Source organism: Malaya genurostris, chromosome 3 (genome assembly GCF_030247185.1).
Source record: "Malaya genurostris strain Urasoe2022 chromosome 3, Malgen_1.1, whole genome shotgun sequence".
NCBI lineage: Eukaryota > Metazoa > Arthropoda > Insecta > Diptera > Culicidae > Malaya > Malaya genurostris.
Window position 1 is genome coordinate 53,317,888 of NC_080572.1, and position 20,405 is coordinate 53,338,292.

The window sequence follows — 20,405 nt, forward strand, 5'->3', positions numbered from 1 at the left end:
TGGGTGAAGGAAGTCTGATGCACACCGTGTTCGCTTGAGTATATTGAATACCGATCAGCTGTTGATTTTACGGAAACTAACAGAGCAGGCCAGAGCTGTATGCGGGTATGCCAAATTAGTGTTCGTTTATGTGGGTGTTCACTGTACTGCAATTCGCTACTAATTTTGGTTTACCGGTGAACGATGGGGTTGCAGAAAACGCTGCAGTGTAGGCTCAAAATTACCGTAGTTCTAAATGCTTGTAACTAGGGTATTTGAAGATGTTAGAACGTTAGATTAGGTTCTGAGTACATATGACGATTCTTTTTGTTTACTCTCTCTCTTTCGATTTAGCATTAGAAGCGTTTAAAATTACGGTAACTCTGAGGCTGATCATCGAGATTTAACAACCAATAGATTTGTAAACATTTAACTCAAACAAGCATAGCAAAAGTATTTGCTACTAATAATAAATTGGATTGAAAAAACTGCTTTGTGAACGTGTTAATCAGAGCGCGTCAAACAGCTTGATGAGTCAGAGAATCAAAGATTGTTAATGTTAATACTGTTTCAAATCTCTACATATGGAATGGGTTCGACAAAATGAGATCAAATTCAAAATTAAGATGACGATTTTCGGTTTGTCGATATTCAAAAATTTCACATTAGGTTTGGCCCCAATATTGGTAGTGCATTATATACCTTTCTATAGTTTTTAACTACAAGGCTGCAAATAATCTGCTTCTTCAGGTTCCATTAGCATGTGGTAGTAGGCAATACTATATACAAACCATTGTGTATACACCTCGACCCTGCGCTATTGTTTCTGACATTACACATCGTTAGTTTTTCTATTAAAAGTAGGAATTAGTTTTCCTATTAAAACTAAGAATTCGACTCGTTATATCGTTCGTTTAAACCAATCAGAGTAGCTTAAACATCGCTTTGTACTTCGAAATTCGTACAGCATCAGTGATTCCAGTTTTTCCTTATGTCAATCTGTATAGAATCGAAATATACCCGATAAAAAAACTAATTCAAAGTTTAAGAAAATGGTTCGCCATGTACTACTTCTTGGATAAATAAAGGGGATAAATGAAGTTTATCAAAAAGTTGTTATTGGTGTCAATTAGATTGTAGATATATGATAAGGAAAACCGGAGAGAAATATTTTTCTTTAATTTGACATTTATATGATATAAATTATATGATTATAATTGATTAATTCACAATTTCAATGACCAAAATACATAAGTATTGAGAAGTAGATCCGTAGATATGCATCAGCGTTGGAAATTTTCATTTAGGCTTGTCGGAAACACCAATCTGTTATGAATTTCACGTCCGACCATTATTCTTAGTTACCTAATAAAATGCATCAAACATCGCAGTGGCGCTTGTCGTGAACAGAAATCTTTATTGACGAACGAAAACGGAAGTTCACAAAAATAATACTTTGTTATGAATTATAAATACTTCTTGAACGCACTTGACGATGATATACTAGTTTCCTCGTGCACATTCTAACTTCCTAAAAATAGCTTTAGAATCTCGTACACAACCCTGAATTTTTTTTCTTTTTTTTAAATCTCTGAAATTCCAAACAACCCATAATGGGGAAAAACAAGCCAGGAAACCCACAAAGAAATCGGGAGCCATGGAAAAAGGCAATAAACAAAAGAGTTTCTTATGTATTCTCGTTTTACCCCAAATGCCTAGCAGTTTCAGGGTTTTCTGTAGTATTTGTTCTGTAACTTGAAAAGAAATCGAATGCGGTCTACTGAAATAGCTTGATTTTATGTAAAAATGTCTGGAGAATCGAATGGAAGAGTGTACACTGGCCGTACGAAACGTTCTGGTGACTATTTTACCCCATTTCTCTATTTCATGATATCTTATTGTAAATCGTCCTTAAATCTCGGTAAAATAGTCATCAAAACGTTTCGTGCGACCAGTGTAGGTTCTTCCATTTGGTTCTACAGACTTTTTTACATAAGTTAAGCTGGATTTAGTAAACTAAACAATAAATTTTACCGAGATTTAACAGATCGGCTGAAAAGTTCGTATCGTTTCTATGAGAGGGCGCCACTAGAATTAAATCCATACCATTTTCAGTTAGTACCAATTTTCAAAAGATACGTGTATAAATTTGACAGCTGTCTGATTATTAGTTTGTGAGATATTGCATTTTGAGTGAAGCTACTTTTGTTATTGTGAAAAAAATGGGAAAAAAGGAATTTCGTGTGTTGATGAAACACTACTTTTTGATGAAAAAAAGTGCCGCCGACACCAAAAAATGGCTTGAAGAGTGTTATCCAGACTCTGCACCGGGCGAAGCAACAATTCGTAAGTGGTTTGCAAAATTTCGTACTGGTCATATGAGCACCGAAGACGATGAACACAGTGGACGTCCAAAAGAGGCTGTTACCGATGAAAACGTGAAAAAATCCACAAAATGATTTTCAACGACCGTAAAGTGAAGTTGATCGAGATAACTGACACCCTAAAGATATCAAAGGAACGTGTTGAACATATTATTCTCGAATATTTGGATATGAGAAAGCTTTGTGCAAAATGGGTGCCGCGTGAGCTCACAATCGATCAAAAACGAAAAACCATGCTGAAATTGAACGAATTGGGCTTCGAATCGCTCCGTCATCCACCGTATTCTCCAGATTTGGCCCCCAGTGACTTTTTCCTGTTCTCAGACTTCAAGAGAATCCTCGCTGGTAAAAAATTTAGAAGCAATGAAGAGGTAATCGCTGAAACTGAGGCCTATTTTGAGGCAAAGGACAAATCGTACTACAAAAATGGTATCGAAAAGTTGGAAGATCGCTATAATCGCTGTATCGCCTCTAATGGCAATTATGTTGAATAATAAAAACGAATTTTGGCAAAAAAATGTGTGTTTCTATTAAACGATACGAACTTTTCAGCCGAACTGTTAAGGACGATTTACAATAAGATATCGTGAAATGGAGAAATGGGGTAAAATAGTCACCACACGGAAAAGCCAGCGATCGCAAAACAACTAAAATATTAGTTGTTTTTCTGATTTTGATTGGTTAAAATTTGTAACAACTAATCGACTATTGTTTTAACTAATCTGTCATTTTTGATTGATCGTGCTGGCAGCTTAGCAACGACACCCAACAAAGAATCGCACCACAAACAAGTAATGAAACGTTTCAGTTGAGCAATGCCAAACATCCTGAGCGAACAATGAAACGTTTCAATGAGGTGTCACTCGTGCAATTGAGCAAAGAAATATCCCAGCAAAGTTACTTGTATGCATGAAAGCAAATAAATGTCTCAGTTTTTTCAACCAATTATTCAGTTATTTGAACTTAAGACGCCAATTGCAATAAATATTTTTTACTGTTAGCCTCTTCTGGGGGCAACTAATCGTTCACTGCTTGAACAACGAAATTCTACCTAATTAACTGCTTATATCTTTATCACTAAACTCACAAAGGATATAGAAATGCACCAAAAGATTACAATTCTCAAAAGGGAACTAACCAGAAAAATGGTCACAGGGAATTTGGAAATTTTTCCTTCACTTGCAGAATGGCTCGCTGGTAAACTCAATGCTACAGATACACTTTCAAGAAAATACAAATAGTACCACTTCGCTTTAGCAGCAAATTTTTAAGCGTTAAGCGGTGTTAATAACATTGACATGAACTCTCCTAGAATACATAACTGTCAGATGAAATTAAATCATTTATACTGTAGGAATATCTATTCAGCACATGGAAAACTTGTTTTACAATTGACTGTTATATTCTTCTGCATACTTTCACTTACATAAAACGACCACTACGTAACTAACATAAATGGCGTTCATTTACCATTGAAAATTTTCAATATGAAACGCTTCTGGTGAAATGAAGAGGTTTTTTGTTCTGCGTTTTGCTGTCTTCGTTCTCCGTCAAGTGACAGCATTTGAATACAACAATTTCGGTTACCTGAATGGTTATGTCAAAATCAACAGATATGTTAGTTAAATCAACAACATTTTAGTTGAAACAATCAGGGCGTGAAACAACAATTGCAATATTGTAATTTTGTGATCTGCGGGTTCTCCGTGCAGAACTTTTCGTGCGGCCAGTGTAGGTTTTTTTATTCAATTCTCCAGATTTTTTACATAATATAAGATAGTTTTCGTATGCTTTCAACGTGGTTCGCCTAAAACTTAAGGGTGATTTAGATGAAAATTTCACATACTGGAGGAATTGGAGTAAAATAGCTACCAAAACGTTTCGTGCGGCCAATATAAGTTCTGGCATTCGATTCTACAGACTTTTTTACACTAAATAAGCTAGATTTAGTAAAATTCCAATAAGTTTTACCATGGTTTAAGACCGACTTACAATAAAATACCATAAAATGGAAGAAATTGGGTAAAATAGTCATCAAAACGTTTCGTGCGGCCAGTGTAGATTCTTTCATTCGATTTTCCAGATTTTTTTACATAAGATAAGCTAGATTTAGCAAACTTGCAAGAAGTTTTACCAAGATTTAAGGACGATTTACAGTAAGCATCTCATGAAATGGAGGAATTGGGGTAAAATAGCCACCAAAACGTTTCGTGCGGCCACTGTGGGTTCTTCTAATCGATTCTTCAGACTTTTTTACATGAATGTAGGCTATTCCAGAATACCGCACTCGACTTCTTTTCAAGTTACAGAGTGAATGTTATAGGAAACCCCAAAACTGCTGTACATTTGGGGTAAAACGAGCAGGATTGCGATTCGCGCGGCCATTGTAAACCATTCCATTGAATTCCTTGGACATTTTTACATGAGAAACGCTTTAGTTTGTTGACCTATCCTAATTAGTTCATGAGTTACAGAATTCTTTGCGGATTTTCATAGATTTTTTCCCACTGTGCAACCGTTTAAATCAGGGGCGCCAAATTAGCCCGATCAAAGTAAATTCGCCTAAACTAGCAGTAACAGAACTCATTATACTCTGGTTGCCTCCCGCATAGTCCAATAGATGGGCAATAGGCGATCTACTGGACAATTCATCTAGACAAAACCCACCCGAGCTGTGAAACAGGTAGCCGTCCGTGGTCAGTACCCATCACTAATACGTTTGCACGCGGCAGACCATATAAACCCTTGGTACATTTCAGCTAACGATCTTATTATTTCCCCTGAGTTTACTCCGATCGGTCGGTCGTTTGCAAACAGTGAAACCGCAAACGCAAATTGAACTTCTGTAATAGTGCAAATGAAACACGAACGTACGAGTCTGTAATAGATTGGCGGGGACTTTTAGTCAGGAAATTAACAATTCAATTGATGTGGTGCGGTTTATCCCAGTAATCCCGATCATGATCGTCGGGGTATAATCTCTGAGATTCCACTTGTGTTTTAGTGCATTTTTACTACGTTAGTGGAAGGTTTATGTGATTTTTGTTAATTTTGCATACGTGCTAAGTCCTGGTGAGATCCAAGGGAAATGTACCGGACGTGTCAGAATTGATGTGCTTATAAACCACAACTGGTGAAAATTGATTGCCAATGTGAAAACAAATTAGCCGCTACTAAGTTGTGCCAGTGAATTAGTGAAACCGTAATTTAGTCACCTCGTCGATTAGATTCCTCATCAGAACAAACCTTGCGGCATCGGTGGTCCGTAATGGCAGGTGTTGTGAATCGATCATTCGTCGGCGACGTTGCCGACGGGTCCTGCGTTGAAAACCCCTCGCCATTGGTGGTGAACGGTGATAAGCACCCAGTGTCAATCGAAACTGGTTCCAACGAGTCCGGTTCAGGAGAGAGAGAAAAATGGGACAAAGGAGTAGAGTTTCTGTTGTCCTGCATTGCCATGTCGGTGGGACTAGGCAATGTGTGGAAATTTCCTTCGACTGCCTTCAAAAACGGTGGCGGGGCTTTCGTGATTCCCTATCTGATTGTACTGCTTTTCGTGGGAAGGCCGGTATACTACCTGGAAATGGTAATGGGCCAATTCTCCAGCCGGGGCAGTGTTAAAGTGTACGACGTCTCACCAATTATGAGAGGTAGGTAAACCTTTTGAAATTAAATCCGTCGGTCGATTATTAAAAACGGGGCATGTGTTGGATTAGGCCATTGGAAAAAAAAAACATTACAGTAATTAGAGCACAAGTGAGCGTTACCGTTCACAGAACCGGCTGTTGTCGGCTATGCCATTTAATTCGTCAAACACATTGGGATTGGAGTTCGGTGGCTGTACTGTAAATTCTACTTACACCAATAAATTCAAATCAACTACAAAGACCGTAGAGAAAACGGTGAAGAAAATCAGATTTTACTCAACTTGGAATACTTGAATTTTTGTTTCTGATATTTGAGCGCTCTGTCACGTTTCAGGAAGTAGACAGGGAATTTAAATATTGTGACAAATTGTAACAATGGAAGCTGGAGTGTTGACATAACGTTATGTCAAAAAGTTTAACGTCACGAAATTAACAAGTTTTTATTAACTAGAATAATTTATCAACTTCGATTCATGGTCATAGCTTTTAGTTACTAAGTGACCTTATCCTTATCGTCGTCCAATTTTATTCTAGCGATTTCTTATTGACGATCTGTATGAATAGAATGTTCAAAAATTGCTCTCTGAAACCTTTTTTTAAAACTTAAAATACTTAGTAATGGGGTTTATTTTCATTACAATAAAAAAATTTTTAGTTTGCTCTTGGCATCGTAGAGCTAAAGCAGTATGCCTTATTTAGGGGGGAGGGAGAGGTTGTAGGATCTAAATAGTGAAAAATCATCATTTTTGAGAATTTTTTTCAGAATTATCGTGCAACAAAATAAATTCAAATGTTTTGCATGATAAACAGCATCATTCGAACAACATTTTGTAATTTTTTCGTGGAAAAATATTGAGAAATAAGTCAGCGAAGAGAAATTTTTGAGAACGCTTCTTCAAAATCATGATTTGCGGTGTCCACTGTATCTCAGCGCAGACGAATCAGAAGTTAATAAATCAAAGCAGTATAGATAGAGTAAAAGTTTTTCTAGGCCCCAACGTTTCAGTTTGATTTTTTAAATTTTTGGTGGTTGTTCAAAGTGAAAACTACGATTTTTCACGAAAAAATCCACCATTTTGTAGTAGTAAAACCAACCCAAAGTAACAAACAACGAAAAAAAACGTTGGGGTCTGGTTTTTTATATGTAGAAAGTGTGTGTAAAATTTGAAAAAAATTTGTTCAGTAGTTTTTGAATGACGATGGACACGGACTTTCAAAACATGCTTTCGAGAAAAACGCGTTTAAAGTTTTTTGTCTATGAAATTAATGGAAACAATTTATTACTCAAGGGCAGTGATGGCATTTCACCAGAGTGATACACGCTGGTGTCAGATTCTTGTCCCCTGTATAGGGGATGCAAAAAGCGAAACATCGCACAAAGAGGAAATCGCACTTCTTCTCAGTGTCGAATGTAAAGAATTCGAGTGTGTACTTGTGGTTAAAGCAGATGGCGCGAGTGAAACACATTCTCTTCGCATGAAACGCTCTCACGCGCTCTCGCCTAAATACTCCCAAGTGACCACTGGTAACCAGAGATGTCTATCTCCTCTGTGTGACGAAGAGCAAGAAAAATTTCTCCCCTCGCACTGACAACTTCAACGAGAGCTCTTCTCTTTCACATTTATACACCACTGTTGCATAAAGTGTGCACGCATCATGAGTGCGTTTGTTTATTTTCTTTTACCTCTTCCACTGAATCGCACCAAAGTGCTAGAGCATTAGCTAATAAATTCTCTGAGGTGAATGCAGATACTTTCACAGAGGTGTACACGCCGGTGAGCACTCTGCTGTATGGTTTGCGTAGAAGAAGCGTGGACAAGCAAAATCAGCAAAATAAAACAATTTATCGTAAAATTTTCGGTTTTCCTTGCAAATTTTTCATAGCAAGGCCATATCTACTCTCTATTAATTGAAGTTCACAGAAGTGTTCGCTCACCATCACGCGCCAGTGGTCACTTGGGTGTATTTAGACGAGAGCGCGTGTAAGCGATTCATGCGAAGAGAATGTGTTTCACTCGCGCCAGCTGCTTTAACCACAAGCACACACTCAAATGCTGTCTATTCGACACTGAGAAGAAGTGCGCTTTCCTCTTTGTGCGATGCTTCGTGTTTTGCATCCTCGGTGTGGACAAAAATATGACTCCAGCGTGTATCACTCTGGTGAAATGCCATCTCTGCTGGTAACACATGGATCAATAAGTCCCGAGACTAACAATGGAAACAACATTTTTTTGCAATTTTTTTTATTCATCAACATAATCACCTTTTCAGGTGATACAATGGTTTCAACGTTTTTCCAATTTTTCAATACCATGTTTATAAATAGATTTATCTTTCGCTTCAAAATAAGCTTCAGTTTCAGCGATGACCTACTCATTTGAGCCAAATCTTTTTCCCTGGAGTATTTTTTTAAGATCAACAAAGAACCAGTAGTCACTGGGGGCTAAATCTGGCGAGTATGGGGTGTGGGGAAGCAGATCAAAGCCCAATTCGTTCAATTTCGCCATTGTTTTCATCGACTTGTGGCAGGGTGCATTGTCTTGATGAAAAAGGATTTATTTTTCTCTGCATGTGTGGTCGTTTTTTTGCGATTTCCTCCTTCAAACGCACCAGTAAGTCAATATAATATTCATTGTTGATCGATTTACCTTTTTCGAGGTAGTCAATGAAAATCACGCCATGCGTATACCAAAAAACTGACGCCATGACTTTGCCAGCTGACTGCTCCGTTTTCGGACGGCTTTCGCCAGCTGTGCGCCACTCAGATGACTGCCGCTTCGACTCTGGAGTGTAGTGATGTATCCATGTTTCGTCCATGGTCACGTAACGACGCAAGAAATCTTTTTTGTCGCGAGTAAATAACGATAAACTGCTTTCTGAATCATCGACTCGTTGCTGTTTTTGTTCCATCGAAAGCAATCGCGGCACCCACTTGGAAAAAACCTTTTTCATGCTCAATTTTTCATGAAGGATATTAAATACACTTCCATATGATATCTGTGTCATCTCAGCAATCTCACGGAGCTTCACTTTACGATCTTTCATTATAATTTTTGTCACTTCACTCACATTTTCCGGTGTAACGGCTTCCACAGGTCTACCCGAGCGTTCCGCGTCATTTTTGTCGGTACGACCACGTTTAAACTCGGCGAACCACCGACAAATCGTTGCTATTGATGGACAAGAGTCCGGATAACATTTTTCAATCCATTGTTTCGCTTGCATGGTGTTTTTACCCATTAAAAAACAAAGTTTTATCAAAACACGGAGCTCGGTTTTTTCCATTTTTTAAACAAACTACAAAACGATTTTACTCCAACCTCGATAACTCAGCTGTTTCTGGTCGGAACAACTTAAAACTTTGACCCGTTTCAAGCAAAGGTTAGTACTCTAGAAAGACGTACTGGTTACTGGTTTACTACGAGCGCCATCTCTGATTTAGTCTCGGGACTTATTGATCCATGTGTTACGTGCTAGTGAGCGAACACTTCTGTGGTTTAAGTTTTTAATTTATAGAAGGTAACGATGGCCTTACTATGACAATCTTTTTCGCAGCAAGGAAAAACTAAATTTTAACGATAAATTGCGCTTTTGAAGCTATGCGTGCCCCAAGCTTCTCTTATGCGAACTGTACACCAGAGTCCTCACTGGCGTGCACACTTCGGAGAAAATATCTTCATCCACCCCAGAGAATTTCAGAGTTCTTCTCTAGCCATTTTGTGTGATCCAGTGGTAGAGTTTAAAGAGAATAAACACTCGCTCTCATGATGCGTGCACACTTTATATAACAGTGGTGTAAATGTGTGAAAGAGAAGAGCTCTCGTTGATGTTGTCAGTGCGAGCGGAGAAATTATACTTGCTCGTCGTCACACAGAGGAGATGGACATCTCTGCTCAAGGGAGCCCGTAGAGTCTAACATTTTCAAAAAATCATATTTTTTTCTTCTATAATTTGTTATAATGAAACATTTCAAGAATGTTTTGTCAAGTTTTTAAGTCGATCGAAGAAGAAATCTTGGGCTTGTGTGCCATGCTCTTACCTCTTCGCAGTATGAGATAAGCAAAGATAAAGGCCCATAACTTGCTGAGTTTTGTTCCGATAGGCTTGAAAATTTCACAGAATATTCTTGAAATGTTTAACTATGAGAAAATATAAAGAAAATAATAAATGATTTTTCAAAAGTGTTAGACCCTACCCGCCCCTTAAATACATTGTTACACCTCACGGGTAAAAAAAACTCCGAGCCCTATGTACAGAGTTTGTAATGGAACATATGCAAACTCAATGACTTTGGCAACCGACAACTATTACTGCTATTAAGAACTCCGAAACCGGAATTCTAAATATTTGAGTATTGGTTATAAAATTCCCATTCAGTTTTCAACACAAAAGGAGAACAATCCCACCTAGTATACAACAAATTGCTTCGATATTTCTTGGTTTCAGAGATTGAAGACTAACCCAAGTCTGACATCTGATTCCGGAAGTACAACAATTTTAATTGTATGCGTCGAAGACAGTCCCGGGTTGGTAGTTCAATGCATAGGACGCTGGTCTTACAAGCCAGTTGTCGTATGTTCGAGCCCCGACCTGGAAGGATTCTTAGTGTCAGTAGGATCCATAGTACTAGCCATACAATGATTCTGTACGCTATATGAAGTGATTCTGTACGGCTGCGAAGTCTGTTGAAACAGAAAGTCCAAATTTCACAAAAGGAATGTAATGCCAAGACTTTGCTTTGCGAAGACAGTCTGGTCTATTTTAGTAGAGAAAACCAGGTCGACCTTCGGAACCTCACAATTCAACCAGATTATTATTTATATTGTGAATTCGATTGGGTACAACAAATCGATTGTTGTTTTTTTTAAACTGCCATTTTTATTTTTCATTTAGCAGAAACGATGGTTGAAACAAATAAATATTTAGTTTAAAAAAAAAACAGTCAGTTAGGACGCATGCCTTTTAATTTGAACGAATATTTGAGATGAAATAACCTGTTCTTAAAATAACTTACTGTTAGCCGAAAAATAGATTCTAGTTGTTTTAGATATTAGTTGAATCTACTCAAGCAATGTTATTTATTAGAGGTGGTAATAAAAATATAGGGTTCCTGACATTCCTGACTATCATCAACTATCACAACTGAATTCATAATTGTTTCAGCTGCTATGTATATGAATTTTTAATTATACTGTTCTTTATGAAGAAAAGAAAATGATTGAGGTGGTATTTGCTCATATTTTTTACTAGAAGTAGTATCGTAAATTATAATATCATGCAAGTAGAAATGAAGGAAAAACCTTTTTCAATCCACCTAGTGGTGTAATGCTGCATTCCTCATATTACTCATACCATCATAAATATTACTGTGGAATTCTAAAAAAATAGAAACTGGAAAGTTTGTTCGGACTTTATCTAGCAAAATCTTCAAATTCTGTTTAACCTGTAGTTCCGAAACCGAAAATAGTATCTGCAACTAATTCAGGAATTTCGTACGAAACCGTAAGACTTTTCCTTTGAATCTATACGTTTGTAAAAATAGATTTGCTCATCTTTAAGAAAAATGAGAGAGATCCTTTTTTTGCAGTTTTGACCAATACTTCCGAAATCGGATTTCGAGGACCGAAATAGCCGATTTTGTGTTCGTATGGCAAGCAACAAATTGGAATAGTTTTTAATCTAAATAAAAAGAATTATTTCCTCTTTTGTATCGACACTTTAGGTGGCGGTAAAAATTTTTTGATGCCTAACCCAGTAGTTTCGGATGAATTTTAAGAGCTTAGTTGGGACCTTCTATTCAATAATCGGTTAAACCATCTCCGAGAAAATAGACTGAGTTCAATTTTGACGAATTTGAACACTATTTTCGGTGCTTCCGGAATCGGAAATCGGGAACCAGGATAGTCGGAGTTAATTTGATTGGCTAACTAACAATGACTAGCGATTGGAATAATATCGAGCCCAGTTTAGACCATGTTTCACGTTTCTTGCTTCGCCGCTTTATATGACGATATACAATTTTTAACACTCTTCAATTTCCTTCTGTAATTCCTGGAACCAGAAGTCGGATGAATATAAAATTCTGAAATTTTCTATGATATCTTAAGATCTTATATTTGAAAAAATCGGTGAAGCCATTTCCAAGAAAAATGAGAGCACAAAAATGTTACATACACACAAACTCACAGACATTTTGCGTACTTAACAAACAAACAAGATAAATAATTACGATTATTTTATTCTTTCGATCACACTTATCGTAAGATATCTAAAATTTTTGTTATCCGCGATTTTCACAGTGACTGTATAGCCTATATGAGAAACGCTAAAATATTTACAAGAAGTGAAATTGGTTCCTACACTTGACGTAGGTGTTAGGGACTTCTTGCGTGTTTTGTCCGCGTTTTTTATGTGGGGCACATCTTTATTTTCTATATAGGGGTGCAAATTAGAAAATCAAGGAAAACTACACGTAGAAATGTGGTCAGGTTGTAAACACGTACAGCTCAGTCTATTTTGTATCAATTATTAATATTATTTCATCATTTGATTGGACATATTTCTAAGTTTCGATTTTAATGTATCAAGCCACGTATTTTCTATTATATATGATTGAAATTTTGATTAGATGCGAGCAGTGTCCTATTTTGTCTGCCAAAAATCTCCGGCATACCGGATTTCCCTGCCATAGTCGACGGTTTTGAAGGAGTAAGCGATATATCAAAGGGAAAGCATCGCTCTGATTGGTCCATCGATGCAAAAGCGAAGCTGTTGGAAGCACGCGAATCTATAAATATAAGCGAAATTATAGCTAACGTTTCAGTCCTACGCGTAGCATGCTAGAGGTAGGTTGTTGCTAGACATCAAGACAAAAAATGCCATAAAACGAATCAAAGCTTTAATTAGTATGCTCTGATCTTGTGTCATGCAAGCTCGGATGAAATTTCATGTTATGTCGTTTCGCCTGAGAAATTGACAACTACAACTACAACTAAGTATAAATTTTGAGTGCTAATATTAATTTCTAATTTATATAAGATGAACTCGATTGATAATGAGAAATTTTTTTTGGCTTCAACCGAAATTGCAGAATCGTAGAGAAACGTAACGCTATAAAAATAACTGCTTGCATACAAAATTTGAACACAAGCTTGGCGGAAAGAAGCTTAAATATCGTAATCGCAAGTATATATAAATATATAAATGCATACATTTGGGATATTGGTGTAATTTCGTCGGCTATAAAATAAATACAAATCAAGACAAACGAATGTTCGGTGTTGGTTCCTAATCAAGATCAATCTAGGCTGACTCTCGTGCAATTGCGGATTCAAAAGTGTGACGATTGATAGAACTTCTCGATTGTAGATCATTAGAAATGCTAAATGTTGCCGTGGAACAAGGTTGCCGTGGAATCAATGGCTCGAACAACCCCATGGGTTGTTCATGATTCCCTGTAAAACGGAAGAAAAAACTCACATTCTGTGAATTTTATGATAAGAATTCTTGAAAATCAATATCGAATCAAAAACCACTTTTCTAGAGCGGTTAGTTTCTTTTTTCACAAAACAAACGAAAATACACACGCATGTATATTGGTAATATGATAAATTAGTGTGTTTTGCGTCTCTGAGTCAACAAGAATAAACGATCATATGACGCAGCATAACTCCGGATTAAACCAACAGAATTCAACCAAACTTCAAGGTTCAAGGAGTATTTCCAGGGCAAGTGTACCTTACAAGGGGGTGGCAAATCAGGGTGTTGGATGTTCTCGTTACAGGAGAGGACGGGAGGGAAGAAGTGGAATGTGGAATGTGGCTTAGTTGTCTAAGATGAAAATTATCGAATTAGGCGTGAAACAATACTTCTTGAAAATCACAGATACTTCTCTTTTCTCAGAAATGGATGTAGAACTCTAGGTAGAAGATGAAGTTTATTTCTGTAATGACCAATTTGTAACTCCTTCTCTCCTCCATTACACATAAGAAAATTTGTTCTTGATACTGACAAAATCCATTGCCATAATAAAAAATAGTTGTCAAGATTTTGAACGTGCGAGTGTGCAATTCTCGGTGTTCTCGCAAAGTGACCAGTTGGTATATTCGAAATTATGTTACACGTTTCTGTGTTAAGCGCATTTGGCAAATTTACAGTCTATTATAAAAACTAATAGAATTTATCCATCTGTATCTAATTCTACATAAGTAGAAAAGAAAAATAAATGTTACAGTTTAGAAAAAAAGTTATCCTGTTGTTCTGATGGCATGTATCAAATTGATACATTAGAAACGGGTACAAATATTTTTAGCCTTTTATTGAAATAATTTCTGATACTCATTTACACGTATTTTTTATACCAATGTATTCAGAATACAGAATTAGTAATAGTACATTTGAACGTGATCGTAGACCATCATCTGGAATAATTATACTGAGAAAAAATTGTTTCGTCGATTACATCACTTGTACGATTATATCTATAAAACTTGAAATGTCAGCCATATGATCTTCGAAGTCGACCCACAGCCCAATTCCAGTCTGGAACGAGCCTAAAATTATTAATATCAGTTAATCCATATACAATAAAAACGAGCGGTAATGAGTATTGACGTTTAGGTCACTTATGCCATTATATCTCCGGAATCGTAAGTGACAGCCATGTGAACTTCAAAGCTATTTGATGAACCAATAGTAGTTTCCAAACTAGTTATTAGCTTTGTAGAAACCGGTTCAGCCATCACGAGAAAATTGAGCGGAGACAAAAGATCGCATTTAGTTGGTTACGTCACTTATACCATTATATCTCTTGAAATCACAGCCATTTGATTTTCGAACTTGATCAATTACCCCACGGTATTCTTTTAGACTAAGTTAATTAAAATCGGTTTGAGGGAAATTGGGCGATAATGAGTATTGACATTTGTGTCACTTATACCATTATATCACCGGAATAGTTAGTGACAGCCACTTGATTTTCTGATCAATAGCTCAATGGCTTAATAGTAGTAGCCGTCTCTGAGAAAATTGAGCAGTAAAAATACAACGCGTCTTGTCGATTACGCCACTTATACTATTATATCTCTAGAACCAGATGTCACAGATCATCTTAGATTAAATTGAGGGCGAAGAATATAGTGAGTTTTATCGGTTGCGTCACTTATACCATCATATCTCCGGAATCATAAGTCGTAGCCATTTGATTCTCGAATTTCATTAATGGCTCGATAGTAGCGTTCAAACGAGCCTAAGTTTGTTAACATCTGTTCAGTCATCTTTGAAAAAACTGAGTGCGAAAAGAATTCTTTCCACGAATGCACACACATACCTACACACAGACATTTCCGATCTCGAGTCGAATGGCTTCGTTCGAAAGTCAGTTTTACCAGCAATTCTATTACCTTTCTATAGAAAAAGCCAAACGAAGATTTCCTATAAACATTCTACGGTATATCATCAAAATAGCGGCCAGAAAATGTTTCCCAAAGAAAATTACACTCAACCTAATAAGTAATAAATCCTAAAGCCCACAACAATTGTGTCATAAAATTTATATGAGTTGAGCTGTTAAATGCTCAAGGTGTTGTGAAAGAATTGAATTTATAACCTTTAGTTAGGTCCGAACGAGCGGCAGCGAGGTCGGACAGCAAATGAACAAAAACGATGTGGCGTAGCCGCATTGGATATTTTTTCATTTTCACTTAATAAACGGAAAATACCACATACATTTGCCTGGTAGATACACCTATGCAATTGCTTTGATGCTTAGTAGCTAATAGTCAACAAGTTTTCTTGGGAATTACTTTCTGAGGTTCATGAATCAATCTTTATTCAAGAGTACAACAATCAATCATTATTCAAGAAGTACAATGGTAGGTCAACAAAACGGGCATTAACGCTATCATCTTTCGTTTGTCTTTAATTTAAATCAATTCTAATTACGATTTTAGGACGATTTCAGGATTCGGTGAAATAACCCTTTCGGCGAAATGGCTTTCGGCGAAGTGACGCTGGTCCGGTTATAGCTGTCATAAAACAAATATGGCTATTGTGTCATGTGCCATATGTTCATCCTTAAGGTTTACGTATATCAGATGACTACTGGAACGGAGTCATTACCCTAGTCATTGCTGAATCAATTACAAAACTCATAAATTATAACTAATATCTAAGGACACTCGAATTGTTACTTGGGAGGCCTTCTCGTCAGCCAGAACTCTATTTAACGATTTTGAAATCTAATGTTCACTTGTTGAATATATATTTTATGTCGAAATATTCAATGAACACAAACCTGTTATTCCGAAATAGGTAATAAGATCCGAAATAAGAAATTCGTAAGGTTCCCGTGGGTCTAAAAGATCTACCAGAAACAAAAAAAAATTAAATGCAAATCACATATATTACTCTTATTATTCGGGAAGGTTTTTTGTTAATATATTACACTTCACAACATCTATATAAAATCCAATAACTTGATCAGATTTTTTTTTTATATTTCATAGATTTTTTTTCTCTATTCCGCAGGAATTGGTGTCGGTCAGATGATTGCCATGTCCATCGTAATCTCGTACTACGCGGCCACAATTGCGGTAGCAATTCGATATTTTTTCGCATCGTTCGCCAGTGAACTACCGTGGGCTAAGTGTGATCCCTCGTGGACCGACGTAAACTGTGTCGACTCTACCAGTCTCACCGGCAAATCAGGCTTCATCAACTCGACACTTCCCGTCGAAACGTCGGCCGAACTGTACTACACTCGCTCGGTAACGGGCGAAGCGTTTCTGGTGGGAAGTGAGATAGGTCTTCCCGATTGGCGCCTCGGTCTATGCTTGCTGTTCATTTGGGTTTGTATGACCTTTATGCTGATCAAAGGAATTCGAGGCTCTGGGAAGATATCCTACTTCTTGGCGCTGTTTCCGTACGTAGTCATGGTGTTCTTTGCCGTGTATTGCTTCTCGCTGGAGGGAGCCATGGATGGTCTGCTGTATTTCATCAAACCGGACTGGCAACAGCTGTTGAATCCTACGGTGTGGAAAGAGGCAGTCTCCCAGTGTTTCTTCTCTCTGTCCATCTGCTTCGGAGGTGTGATCGCATATTCTTCGTTCAACAATTTCTCCAACAACATCTACCGGGATGCGATGATCATCTCCTGGCTGGATACATTTACTTCTTTGCTTTCCGGAGCGATTGTGTTTTCGATCATCGGCCATCTAGGGGTGATTACCAACGAGACGGATTACACCAAGGTGGTCTACCCAGGAAGTGGACTCACGTTCATCACCTATCCGGATGCGTTAGCCAAATTCCAACACGTGCCAAATTTATTTTCGTTGTTGTTCTTCTTCATGCTGTTTGTGCTGGGAATCGGAAGCAATACCGGAATCATCACCAGCGTTATTACAGCAATTCGGGATGAGTTTCCGGACATGAAAAGTTGGAAAATTGTTTTGGTGATTAGCGTGCTAGGATTTTCGTCAGGATTACTATTTATCACTCCGGTGAGGGACCTTGAGAATCAGAATTAGACTTTCAATGGCTAACAACAAGGTATTTTTCATTTGTTATAGGCAGCTTCACGGCTCATCGATTACGTTGACTTCTACGGTGTGACTTTCGTAACGCTAACACTGGCAGTAGCCGAACTGGCCTGTTTTTGCTGGATCTATGGTGTACAACGTATTTCTCGTGACATCGAGTTTATGCTCGGAGTTAAAACCAGCATCTTATGGCGAGTGTGTTGGAAGTACGTTACTCCAACTGTGATTGCGGTTATATTAGTAATTACTTTCATAACCGGTGAAGAACCGCAAGGTTTCCCCGTAGGATATCATAGTAAGCTAAGCATGTCGGTAGGTTCGTTGTTACGCAGACTAACGTTCTCTTTATCAGTTTTAGGCTGGCTGATCTACGCCATGGCCATCGTTCCGCTACCAATTGTAGCCATTTCAGCAGTGGCATCTCAACCAAAAGGCAGTATTATGCAAAAAATAGTGGCAGCCAGCCGACCATTAGCCGACTGGGGTCCGGAAAACATTTCGCTGAAGAAGAAATATGACGATTTTACTGAACACTATCAGCGAACTGGTTCTCGCAATATACTGCAACGGGTCCTATTCAGACGAGAAAAGGTCTATTCAGTTAATATTTAGTATAAGTACTACCCACTAGGCTGTCGAATTAGGACAAATTCCAATTGCTTAATTGTGACGATTTCATTCATATTGTGATTTTATCTTTAACTTCCTGTAATGCTTTACCAACTAATAGACGCTACTGTCGCGAGGCAGTCAGTATTAGTATTACAATTGCGCTAAATATAAGTTCCGACCGGTTCATCACTAGCAGTGCATTTTGATCTCGCGTTCTAGGCTGTGGGAAGAACATGTCTAATCCGGGCAGACCTCTGAGCCCATTACCCCAGCCGTAACCGGAATCGTTCTCACCCACTACTGTAGAAGATTAGCGGGTTAAATCAATGCGTCAGCAGTACAATTAGCAATATCAGAGTCATGATCATCAAAGTTATTATCATACAAGCTTGCGCCTGCGGATGGCAGCTTCGCAAGCGATCGTAACCGAGGCCTGTCTGCGAAAAAATTAAACTAGGTAGTAGCCAAGCAAGTTTTATTTTAAAATTCTTCCATTGATTGTAGATTTATGTAGATATGTTAAATTATTGCCAAGAATCTGGATTGATTTTTTTAAATAAATGTGACACAAACTAGAAATGAGTTTATTTATTTTCATTGTCCACGAATTACTGATTCTTAGAGTCTGAACAATTTTTGGTGGCAAAATTTCCGTTTTAATATGCCTTTTTTCATAAATATGTTTATTTCATCGGCAATATACATAAGTTGAGTTCGTGCTGGCATCTCATCAGACACAGTCGACAATTGCTTACGGTCGAGACGATAAAAAACAAAGACAATACAGTGTAGTGAACAATAGAGTTTACAAAATGGGCAAATACGATTTAACAAAGCCTGAAACTTGGCCTACAAGGCCAAATTCAATTTGTATTGATTTCAAGCGCTGCAAAGTTAGACCAGCAGCAACCGAAATTGAAATCTTGCTTAAGGAACGAATGCATCTAAACGTTACTGATGTAAGTGAGATTCAATTCAACAAGGCGTCTAACTGTGTGTACATTATGTTCAATCGTGAAAAAGATGCAATTGCATTTGCTTCGGTTAATAACGGGGTGCACAGTATTGATCATGACAATGTTAAATATAAAATCCCTGTGTACATGGTGGATAATGCCATAGAAGTACGCGTGCATGACCTTCCCCCGCAGACCAGCGAGGGGTATGTTCGGGAATGTATGTCGCAGTACGGTGAAGTTCTTTCCATCGAAAGGGAAGTATGGCGGAATTTTTTTCCGGGTATCCGGAATGGCGTGCGAGTAGTACGTATGCAACTACGTAAAGCAATTCCATCTTACATCATTTGTGATCAAGACGGGATACATCCGTGTAAAACGCTGATTACGTATGAAAATCAACTGGTTACATGTCAGTTTTGTGAACAACCTGCACACTACGGTAAACCTTGCACTGAAACTGCAAAAAGGACATCTTTAAACAAAAAAAAGGACAACCGCCCAACAACGGAAACTAGTGAGCGCAGTACTCCTGTTGTACCATCAAACCCACCAACAACTGCAATTAATGCAAAAACAAGGCGCGTCTACAGCAACTAACAACCAACCCAAGAATGCGACTTACAAGGAAAACGAAGAAAAAACGGAAACCAACAACGATACCACCGATGCGGCAATGGAGGACGAGACGAGCCACGAACAAAGTGCCCCTCACTCATCGCAAGATAAAAATGGAAGCTCCTCTCCCCCTAGAAAAAGGGTGACAACGAGATCCAACGGTAAAAAAATTATTTTATCTAATAAAAACATGGCTCATTCGGCCACGTAAAGCTTGTACGCAAATTGGCCTGAATAAAAAATTTAAAAAAAAAAAAAAAATATACATAAGTTTTTCTTCGCTGTGGCATCCACAATACATAGTACTTTAAACCTAATACATTTCAAATATCATATTAGTATGTTGGTATTCATTAGTTAATCTAAACACTGTTTTTTATCAAGCGGTTTGCTCGATGTCCAGCCAGCGACTGGCACCATTAAGAAGGTGACAAGCGATTATAAATACACTCTCTTACTCAATGCTTGATCGGAGAAATAGGTATAAAGCGAGAGGACTAGTGTTTGATGGACAGAGAAGATGTTTGGATGTAAGGTATCGTTCGGGTGACGGCCAGGATGTAGACCATGTTCGATGTACGTTGCTACTATGTCTGTTTCGAGTTTTAGAGTGGCTAAAACAAGATCAGAGTGGCGAAATGGTAGCGCGTATGCACGGAATGCATAAGA

The 20,405-nt window shown here is 37.8% G+C and overlaps 1 protein-coding gene across 1 annotated transcript; it reads left to right on the plus strand.

Moving 5' to 3' along the window:
- Positions 1–5,153: 5,153 nt before the first annotated feature.
- On the plus strand, positions 5,154–18,741 carry LOC131437048 (sodium-dependent nutrient amino acid transporter 1-like). Its single transcript, XM_058606094.1, has 4 exons — positions 5,154–6,013; positions 16,538–17,511; positions 17,581–17,845; positions 17,903–18,741. The coding sequence occupies exons 1-4, from the start codon at positions 5,632–5,634 to the stop codon at positions 18,160–18,162; spliced, it is 1,881 nt and encodes a 626-aa protein (XP_058462077.1). The 5' UTR covers positions 5,154–5,631; the 3' UTR covers positions 18,163–18,741.
- The last annotated feature ends 1,664 nt before the right edge of the window (positions 18,742–20,405 follow it).